Source organism: Zophobas morio, unplaced genomic scaffold, assembly GCF_036711695.1.
Source record: "Zophobas morio isolate AGI-343-1 ecotype UQ-CSIRO unplaced genomic scaffold, CSIRO_AGI_Zmor_V1 ptg000017l, whole genome shotgun sequence".
NCBI lineage: Eukaryota > Metazoa > Arthropoda > Insecta > Coleoptera > Tenebrionidae > Zophobas > Zophobas morio.
Window position 1 is genome coordinate 498,208 of NW_026972122.1, and position 11,291 is coordinate 509,498.

An 11,291-nucleotide genomic window follows, 5' to 3' on the forward strand; every position below is an offset into this window, starting at 1 on the left:
AAACGAATATATAAATATAAAATCGGAACATTGAAAATTTGAAAATCTGTAAAATTAAAGAAAACGAAAGTGCAAATCAAAAATCTTCAAAAAAATCGAATAAATATAAAATGGAAAAATTTTTAAATCCTATGATTGAAAAAGTGAAAAATATTAAAAATTATTATAATTATTATATATTTAACATGAAAATTAGAAAAATGCAAGTCAAAAATTGAACAAACCAAAAATCTAAAATTGAAAAAACAAAAATTAAAAAATCCAAAATTTGAAAAATCGAAAAATTGAAAAATGAAAAACTGAAAAAATAAAAAAATAAAAAATGAAAAGTCGAAAAATTTCAAATTAAGAATTGAAATCAGGACGTCGAGATCAAAATCCCAGAATTTTTTATGGAGTTTTAGGACATTTTTCGATAACTTTTGAAAATTGGCAAAAGACTTTTTTGGAAAATCGGAAAACTGTAGATCGAAAAATTGAAGAAACGAAAAATTGAAACACTGACAATCGAGAAACTTGAAAATCTAAAAAAATTAATGAATCGAGAAATTACAATGAAGAATAAACGCGAAAGCGAAAAATTGGAAAACCAAAAAATTGCAAAATCGAGAAGTTATAAAATCGTCAAAATTGTAAATCGAAAAAATGTAACTCTGAAAGATCGAAAAATTGAAACATTAAATATTGAGAAATTAAAAAAATTGAAACTTTGAAAAATGGAATAAAAGAAAAATGGAAAAATTCTAAAATCCAAAAATTGAAAAAGGGAAAAATATTAAAAATTATTATAATGATTTTATATTTAACCTGAAAACTAGAAAAATGCAAATCAAAAATTGAAGAACCGAAAAATTGGAAAATCAAGAAACTAAAGACACGAAAAATTGAAATAAAATTGAAAAATCGAGAAATTCCAAAATAAGAATTGAAATCAGGACGTCGAGATCAAAATCACAGAATTTGTTATGGATTTTTAGGACCTTTTCGAAAAAGTTAAACCTTATGACTTTTGATCATTTTTCGACCACTTTTGAAAATTAGCAAAAGACTTTTTCGGAAAAACGGAAAACTGTAGATCGAAAAACTGAAGAAACGAAAAATTGAAACACTGACAATCGAGAAACTTGAAAATCTAAAAAAATTAATGAATCGAAAAATTAGAATGAAGAATAAACGCGAAAGCGAAAAATCGGAAAACCAAAAAATTGCAAAATCGAGAAGTTATAAAATCGTCAAAATTGTAAAATCGAAAAACTGTAACTCTGAAAGATCGAAAAATTGAAAGATTAAATATTGACAAATTAAAAAAAATTGAAACTTTGAAAAACGGAATAAAAGAAAAATGGAAAAATTCTAAAATCCTAAAATTGAAAAAGTGAAAAATATTAAAAATTATTATAATTATTTTATATTTAACTTGAAAACTAAAAAAATGCAAATCAAAAATTGAAGAACGGAAAAGTTGGAAAGTCGACAACCTGAAGACACGAAAAATTGAAAAATCGAATAATTAAAAAATGAAAAACTCGTGAAATTGCAACTTGTAAAAATTTAAACATCCAGAAAATTGAAAACTGAAAAATTAAAAAAGAAAAACTCGAGGGTTGCATTTGGTAACATTTAAAAAACAAAAAAATTTGAAAAATTGAAAAACTGCGAATCGAAAATTTGAAGAAACGGAAAATTGAAATTCAAAAAACAAATAATCGAAAAATTGCATGTCGAAAATTTGAAGAAATGAAAAATTGAAAAATCGAAAAATTTCAAATGAAGGATTGCAATTAGGACGTCGAGATCAAAATCCCAGAATTGTTTATGGATTTTTAGGACATTTTTCGAAAAAGTCAAACCTTGTGACTTTTGATAATTTTTCGACCACTTTTGAAAATTAGCAAAAGACTTTTTTGGAAAATCGGAAAACTATAGATCGAAAAACTGAAGAAACGAAAAATTGAAACATTGACAATCGACAAACTTGACAATCTAAAAAAATTAATGAGCCGAAAAATTAGAATGAAGATAAACGCGCAAGCGCAAAATTGGAAAACCAAAAAATTGCAAAATCGAGAAATTATAAAATCGTCAAAATTGTAAAATCGAAAAACTGTAACTTTGAAAGATCGAAAAATTGAAAGATTAAGTATTGACAAATTAAAAAAAATTGAAACTTTGAAAAACGGAATAAAAGAAAAATGGAAAAATTCTAAAATCCTAAAATTGAAAAAGTGAAAAATATTAAAAATTATTATAATTATTTTATATTTAACTTGAAAACTAGAAAAATGCAAATCAAAAATTGAAGAACCGAAAAATTGAAAAATGGAATAATTAAAAAATGAAAAACTCGTGAAATTTCACTTCTAAAAATTTAAACATCCAAAAAAATGAAAACTGAAAAATTTAAAAAGAAAACTCGAGGAGTTGTGTATCGTAAAATTAAAGAAACAAAAAAAATTGAAATATTGAAAAACTGTGAATCGAAAATTTGAAGAAACGAAAAATTGAAATTCAAAAAACAAATAATTATAAAATCGAAACCTTGAATATTTTGAAAAATTTTTTAAATAAAAAAAAACGAAAAACTGCAAGTCGAAAATTTGAAGAAACGAAAAATTGAAAAATCGAAAAATTGCAAATTAAAAATTGATATCAAGACGTTGAGAAACACTGAAGGAACGAAAAACTGAAACACCGAAAAATTAGAAAAGGGAGAAACTTAAAAATCTAAAAAAATGAATGAATCGAAAAATTAGAAAGAAGAATAAACGGAAAGCGAAAAATTTGGAAAGCAAAAATAGCAAAATGGAAAAATTGAAAGATTGAATATCGAGAAATTGACAAATTGAAAATCGAAAATTTGAGAAATCGAATGAAAAATGGAATTATTTTAAAATCTTAAAATCAAAAAAGTGAAATATACTAAAAGTTATTATCAACAGAAAACAACACCCGTTAAAAAAATCAGTTGTAGTTTTGGCTTGCCAATTTCTAAAATTTGTCTTTTTTCGATCTGGACACCACGCGAGAATGGAATATTTAATAAAGATATTATTATTTTTTTTAAGTAATTATTTGACGAGCCGCCACTGGGACACCCTTACATTAAAAAAAAAACAAAAATAGTACCTTCTCCGAATACTCCACCACGTCTCGCATGTTCCGGGGAAACCCCGACACCAGATACGTCTTCGCCGCCGGCGCCATCTTCATTTCCAGCATGAGGACTTCCGTCACCGTCTTGCTGGACAGCAAGCCGAAATCTTGCATGTCTGCAAAACCCCACAATAAATAACCGTCAATTGACCGAGTGTTATGCAACCGCATGCTTGTGCAACACGCCAACATCAACTATTTTAATGCAACTGCAGGAATTTGCAGTAAGTTTTATCAGAAAGATTAACCTGAAGGCTCGGCCTTGGACGCCCTACATTATTAGTTTTAAATAATCGATAAGCAAACTGTAGAATTTTCCTGTGACGGCTGCGGATGGAATGATGCGTTTGTTGGTATTAATTTTGCAGGCAAGCTGGGGTTGTCAAAGCCTAGGTCTACGCTACGGTAAGTCAGTCAAAATGTATCGCAATGCCACACCAAACTAGTTTTGAGTTTTTCGAGACTATTTACCTTTTTGAACGCTACCGATATTGATTAAGCTCGTTTGTCCATCTGGGGGTTTAACAAAAATTCAATCATTTTCTTGTACGTCACGTCGTATTGATTATTTAGCGTTTTGTGTGTGTATAATAATTTACCATTGAGTGTTTTCGGTATGAATGTTTTTTATTAGTGGTTTCATTGATTGGCTTACCGTTGCCGATGGCGTATTGTTGGAGGAGGTCGGTCATGTTGATGTGGGTGATGCCCTTTTTTTCTTGCATGAGGCTGTCGCAGTGGGTCACCTTCCCGCTGCCAGGACCTCCTGAAATGGGTTTTTTGTTATTTTCCTGTTTTTGTTAAGGTGCTGAAAATCGTGTGTGGAAGTCAACGTGCTCCTGTATGTGTGATTTATGAATCCGTTTTAAATTTTTATTCTTGGCATCTAGATTTTTGGGAAAAAATCAAAATTATGTAACCAATATTTCACAGTTTAACGGTGTTTGTCATTTTACAGTTTTTCACACCATTTTTGGAAAAAAACTGAGTGTGTTGAGGAGGCAAAATTAATCAAATTTCATTTTCTTTTAACCGCTGCTGTTTGTAATCTGAACGGGCTAATAGTCGATATCTTTCGAAGAATAAACATAAACAGTCAAAGTGCCAAAGTTAAGCATGTACTGAGAAATGGAGAATCTCTACATTTTTTGTCGTTGGTTATCTGCTTTAAATATATTTAAACTTGCCACAATTAAGCTGATCGCGCCCTCTTGGAATTTAGGGCTAAGCGGGTGTTAATTACGCCATTGGTTCAGAGTTTATAGAGGTTATCACAAAACGAAAATCGAAAAATGAAATTTTATAATTTTTTATAGAAGGGGATTTGGCGGAATATACTTCAAGGGCGAGGGAAATTCTGTCGACCAATTTTTAATTTTTCAGTTCTTCAAATTTTCAAGTTTTGATTTCCAATTTTTAGATTTTTGAAAGTTTTCATTTTGTGCTTTTTCGTTTTTTCATTTTTGATTTTTCAATTTTACAATTTTCCAATTTTTCTATTTTTTAATTAAAATTAAAAATCGAAGAACTGAAGAAATGAAAAACTGAAACATGGAAGAACTAAAAATCAAGAAACTTAAAAATCGAAAAAATTAATGAATCGTAAAATTTGAAAGAAAAGTAAAGCGAAAGCCAAAAATTGGAAAATCAATAAATGATCGAAAAATTCAAGAAACCAAAAAGTGAAAAAATTTAAATTGAAAAGCAAAAATATTATAAAATCGGAACATGCAAAAATCGAAAATTTGTAAAAATAAAGAAAATAAAAACCGAAACGAAAAATTGCAAATCGAAAGTTTGTAGAAATGAAAAATCAAAGAATCGTCAAAATTGTAAAATCGATAAACTGCAACATAGAAAGACAGAAAAATGGAGTAATACCAAATGAAAAAATTCTAACATGCTACAATTCAAAAAGTAAAGAATATTAAAAAACATTATAATTATTATACATTTAACAAGAAAACTAGAAAAATGCAAATTAAAAATTGAAGAAACGAAAAACTGGAAATTCGGGAAACGAAAAATCCAAAATTGAAAAAAGGAAATTTGAAAAATCAAAAAGTTGAAAAATCTAAAAATTGAACACAAAAAATTGAGCCCAACCGAAAAATTGTAAATCGAAAAGTTGAAAACATGAAAAATTGAAAAATAAAAAATTTTGAATTAGAAAATTGCAACTTTTAAAAATATAAATATTCAAAAAATCGAAAACTGAGAAATTTAAAAATGAAAACTCAAAGAGTTGCATATCCTCAATTGAAGAAACAAAAAATATGAAAAACTGAAAAATTGGAACATTAATAAAATTTGAAAACTGTAGAAATAAAGAAAACGAAAATTGCAAATTAAAAATTGAAATTAGGACGTCGACATCAAAATCCCAAAACTTTTTCAAAAATTAAAGGATTAAATATTTCGAAAAATTGATAAATCGAATAAATGAAAAATGGAAAAATCAAAAATCCTAAAACTGAAAAACCGAAGAATATTAAAAATTATTATAATTATTATTATTATTTAACATGAAAACTAGAAAAATGCAAATCAAAAATTGAAGAAACGAAAAATCTATAATTGAAAAAAAAAAAATAAAAATAAAAACCCGAAATGGAAAATTGCAAATCGAAAAATTTATAAGGCATAAAAAAATTGAAAAATTAAAAAGTCGTGAAATTTAAAATTGAAAAATTCCAACTTTTAAAAATTTAAACATCAAATAAATCGTAAACTAAAAGATTTAAAATGAAAACTCGAGAGTTGGATATCTTAAATGCAGAAACAAAAAAATATGAAAAATCGAAAAATTGCAGATCGAAAAATTGATAAACGAAAAACTGAAATTAAAAAAAACAAAAGTAATTATGAGATCGGAAAATTTGAAAGACTGCAAAAATGAATAAAACAAAAAATTGCAAAACAAAAACTTAACGAAATGAAAAATTGAAGAATCGAAAAGTTTCTGATTATCAATTTTTAGATTTTTGAAAGTTTACATTTCATGCTTTTTCGTTTTTTCATTTTTGATTTTTCAATTTTACAATTTTTCTATTTTGAATTAAAAATAAAAATCGAAGAACTGAAGAAACGAAAAACTGAAACATTGGAGAACTAAAAATCAAGAAACTTAAAAACAGAAAAAAATTCATCGAAAAATTAGAAAGAAAAAAAAAACGCGAAAGCGAAAAATTGAAAAACCAGAAAATTACAACTTCAAAAAAGGACAGAATCGTCAAAATTGTAACATCAAAAAACTGTAACATTGAAAAATTAAATTAGAACTTGAAAAATCAAAAATCGAAATTTGAAAAATCGAATAAATGAAAAATAGAAAAATTCTAAAATTTAAAAATTGAAAAAGTGAAAAATATTAAAATATATTATAATTATTATATATTTAACATGAAAACTAGAAAAATGCAAATCAAAAATTGAAGAAACGAAAAATTGAAAATTTGAGGAATGAAAAACGTTAAACTGAAAAAACGGAAAATCGAAAATTGAAAAACGGAAAATTAAAAAATCAAAAAGTTGAAAAATCAAAGAATTAAGAACCGAACAGTTGAAGACATGAAAAATCGAAAAACTAAAAATTAAAAACACCTGAAATTTAAAAATGAAAAATTGTAACTTCTAAAAATTTAAACATAGAATAAATCGTAAATTGAAGAAACAAAAAAATATGCAAACTGAAAAACAAAAAATAAAAAAATCCAAAAATTGAAAAATCGAAGAATTGAAAACCAAAATATTGAAAAAATTAAAATAAAAAAACAGGTAATTGTCAAATAGGAACATTGAAAATTTGAAAAACTGTAAAAATAAAGAAAATAAAAGACAGAAACGAAAAACGGAAAATTTGAGGAAATGAAAAACTGAAGAATCGAAAAATTGAAATCAGGACGTCGAAATCAAATATCCTAGAATTTTTTGTGGATCTACATCTCAGATTTTTTTTATTCAAAAAGTTCGAAAAACTGAAAAAACGAAAAAGTGGAAAATTGAAAAACTGTATATCGAAAAACGAAGAAAAGAAAAAATGGAACACTGAAGAACTATAAATTGAAAATATTAAAAATTGGAAAAAATTAATGAATTGAAAAATTAGAAAGAAGATTAAACCCGAAAGTGAAAAATTGGAAAACCAAAAAATTGCAAAATTATAGAATCGTCAAAATTATAAAATCGAAAAACTGTAACATTGAAAAATCAAAAATTTGAGAGATTAAATATCAAGAAATTGACAAATTAAAAATCGAAAATTTGAAAAATCGAATAAATTAAAGAAAAGTAGAAAAATTCTAAAATCATAAAATTACAAAAGTGAAAAATATTAAATATTATTATAATTACTGTATATTTAACATGAAAAGTACAAAAATGCAAATAAAAAATTGAAGAAAAATTGAAAAATTGAAGAACTGAAAAATTTGAAATTGAAAAAACCAAAAATTAAAAAACCCAAAAGTTGAAAAATCGAATAATTGAAAACTGAAAAATTCAAAAATAAAAAACCGGAACGATAAATTGCAAATCGAAAAATTGAGGACATGAAAAACTGAAAACTTGAAAAACTGAAAAATCAAAAATTAAAAACTCCTAAAATTACAAATCGAAAAAGTACAAAATTTAAATATCCAAAAATTAGAAAATAAAAAACTGAAAAATTTAAAAATGAAAGCTGGAAGAGTTACAAATCCTAAATTGAAGAAACAACAAAACATGAAAAATTGACGAATTGCAAATTGAAAAATTGAAGAAATGAAAAATTGAAAAAATCGAAATTTAAAAAACATTTGGATTTTTCGATTTCTCGCTTTTTCGATTTTTAACATTTTCAGCTTTCCGATTTTTAAATTTTATATTTTGCAATTTTTCTGTTTTTTGATGTTTCGATTTCTCAATTTCACGATTTTTCAATTTTTCAGTTCTTGGATTTTTCGAAAAGCATTTTCCGTCGAAATAATCTTCGAACAATTTTTTCATCTTGTTCTTTTTATTTTACAAAAATCGCGGTTGGCAACAATGCGAAATGTCAATAAGGCTTCATTATTTGAAAATTTTCCTCGATTTTTTACTTTTCCAATTTTTCCATTTTTTAAATTTTCTATTTTTTAATTTTTCGATTATTTGATGTTTTGATTTATCGAGTTTCCAATTTCCCGATTTTTCAGTATTTGAATTTTTCAATTTTTTCGTTTTTCAGTTTTTTAAATTTTCAGTTTTCGTGTCTCAAATTGACGGTTTTTCGACTTTTTGATTTCTGGCTTTTTCAGTTCTTGTTTTTCGAATTTTTTTTTGATATTTTGCTTTTTTAATTTGCCAATTTTTCGGTTTTAAACGTAGTTTTTAGAATAAATATATATACAGTTCTACTAAAAAAAAATAATGAATGAATCAATTTTTTATTAATCTGGTCGCTTTCATCTCCAGAAAATAATGGACACCTGTAAAAATAAAGAAAATAAAAAACAGAAACGAAAAATCGAAAAATTAAAAAACTAAAAACTGAAATCAGGACGTCGAGATCAAAATCCCAGAATTTTTTGTGGATATTTAGGATAGATATTTTCCCAAAACGTCAATTTTTTAGTACGTTATCATTTTTCGATCACCTTCTAAAATTAGCTAAAGAATTTTTTTGTAAATTCAAGCCCTAGAAGTTATTTTAGGCTTGGTTTTTTCGAAAATTCTTATCATTTTTGTACAATCGCCAATTGAAATATAGCAATTTTTAGGATTATTTGGTTGTCAAATCGAATTTCTTCGAAAATTGCTGTCGTTTTTCCAGAAGGGTGAATTGAAATTTGGCAAATAGTACCAATTTTAAAAATTTTACTTATAAACCAAATCTAAAGCTTCATTTTCCGTTTTTTTTTTTGATAAGGGATAAATTTTAAAATCTTTGGTGTTACAATTTCAAAGTCAAATTGTAAAATATTATTATATAATTTTGACTATTTTTCCAAGGGCGAGAGAAGTTCCGTCAACCCATTTTTAAGTTTTTCAATTTTATGTTTTTCATTTCTTCGATTTTTCAAGTTCCTGATTTCCAATTTTTTATTTTTCAGTTTTCATTTTATCCTTTTTCAATTTTTATATTTTCTTCACTCGAAAATTTGGAAAATCGAAAGATTTAAAAAACGAGAAAGTGGAAACTGAAAAGAACGAAGAAATGACAAATTGGAACACTGAAGAACTAAAACTTGAAAAACTTAAAAATCGAAAAAATTAATGAATCGAAAAATTAGAAACAAGAATAAACGGGAAAGCAAAAAATTAGAAAACCAAAAAATTGTAAAATCAAAAAACTGTAACATTGAAAGATCGAAAATTTGGAAAATCGAATAAATTAATGAAAAATTCAAGAATCATAAAATTACAAAAGTAAAAAATATTAAATATTATTATAATTATTACATATTTAACAAGAAAACTAGAAAAATACGAATCAAAAATTGAAGGAAGGAAAATCTGAAAAATCGAGAAACGAAAAATCTAAAATTAAAGAAGTGAAAAATTAAAAAATCCGAAAGCTGAAAAACTGAATAATTGAAACCCATAAAATTGAAAAAATAACGAAAACAAAATCGAAACGAAAAATTGTAAATCGAAAACCTGAAAACATGATAAATTGAAAACTGAAAAAATTGAAAACTCGTGAAATTGCAAATCTAAAAAACTCGAAAAGTTGTATAGCCTAAATTGAAGAAACAAAAAAAATGAAAAATTGAAAAAACAAAAAATTATAAAATTGGAACATTGAAAAATGGAAAGACTGTAAAAATAAAGAAAATATAAAACCGAAAACGAAAAGTTCAAGTTGAAAATTTGAAGAAATATGGTTTTGTGGATGTTTAAGACATTCTTCCAAAAAGTCAATTTTTCAGTACCTTATTTTTTTTTGATAATTTTTCGATCACATGTATTAAACTTCCAACGTTATTAACACTGTGTCAGTATTTTAATCTCTACGCTGTCATCCTCAAAAGAACGTCATTACTTTCATTAAAGACAAAACCATATATATTCGATCACGAAAGCTTGAAATATTCAAGAAGGTATAAAGCAAACGAACTATCGGAAAAAAGCTAAAGATGTTCTGGAAACCATAGCACCATTAATATCTACAAAACCCACTAATTACCTTGTGAGGTCAACATTTATAACGCATTAACATTGTCTCCGTCCTCATTACGAATTAAAAACAAACGCTTCATATACTACTTATTCCACTACGTAAATCTTCGTTCCAAAAGTGTAAACAGATCTGACCGCGACTTTGAAGCTTCATTAGCCAATCATATAATTAACGATCGCTTTAGGGTCACGTGTCAGTGACATTAACCTCAAAACACACTAACACGTAGTTGCCAACTGTTCTAATTGTTGCCACTCACCCAAAACGAAAATAACTGGCACTTTTGGTGACTCGAACTGTACAGTCGTGTCGTTTTGCATAGGCAACTTCCCGGTTGGTGGAGTGGCTGTATTTCTTCCCGGTTCGGCCCGTCTTGGGGTATTTTGCACCCAAGTGTCCTGTCCTTCTTCAAATGCTTGAGAACCATCACTCTGTTCTGGAATGAAAAAACGAAAACAACGTTAAAACATTTCCGTGTCAAAATTCCCATTCTCACAGTCAAATGCGTGCCCTTAGTGATTAGCAGCCGTAAATGTAGACAGTCGCAGCAAATCAACCCTCGCATGTAGATTAGCCACCCTTGACCGATCATATCGCTGACAACGGGGAGTACAAGGCTACACCAAAACACTGTTTCAATTCATGTTTATAAATGAGTTCTTTTCAGGGTTGGACGCGTTCTTTTTATACCCTCGACTTCTTGAGCAATTGTTCTTATTTTTAAATCCGCGTTTATAAATAGAAACTTCGCAGTTACTCCGCAATGCATTTTCTTCGACTTTTGTGTTCGATTTTCGCATAAATCAGGCAGGAAATTTTTAAATTGCGTGTGGGTTTAAGGGAGCGTGCTACTTTAACATTTCTGCATTAATTGCATTTTTTTAATGGTAATTGTGAGAGGCTTGAGCGAAAATCTGTGTTTCTATCCACTTGTTGAATGCGGGAGTTATTTATGAATTAATTAAGGTAATTACTTGGACAGAATTTAACTCCGTAA

General features: G+C 26.7%; 1 protein-coding gene across 1 annotated transcript in view; it reads right to left on the reverse strand.

Moving 5' to 3' along the window:
* The window catches only part of LOC135130560 (adenylate kinase isoenzyme 5), a 59,398-nt gene extending 48,512 nt beyond the window's left edge, over positions 1-10,886 (reverse strand). The window contains exons 1-4 of the mRNA XM_064057964.1: positions 10,791-10,886; positions 10,554-10,725; positions 3,809-3,919; positions 3,127-3,269 (exon numbers count right to left, since the gene is read on the reverse strand). Of these exons, the coding sequence (XP_063914034.1) occupies positions 3,127-3,269; positions 3,809-3,919; positions 10,554-10,725; positions 10,791-10,886 (522 nt within the window). The remainder of the gene's footprint in view (positions 1-3,126; positions 3,270-3,808; positions 3,920-10,553; positions 10,726-10,790) is intronic.
* Between the last annotated feature and the right edge of the window lie 405 nt (positions 10,887-11,291).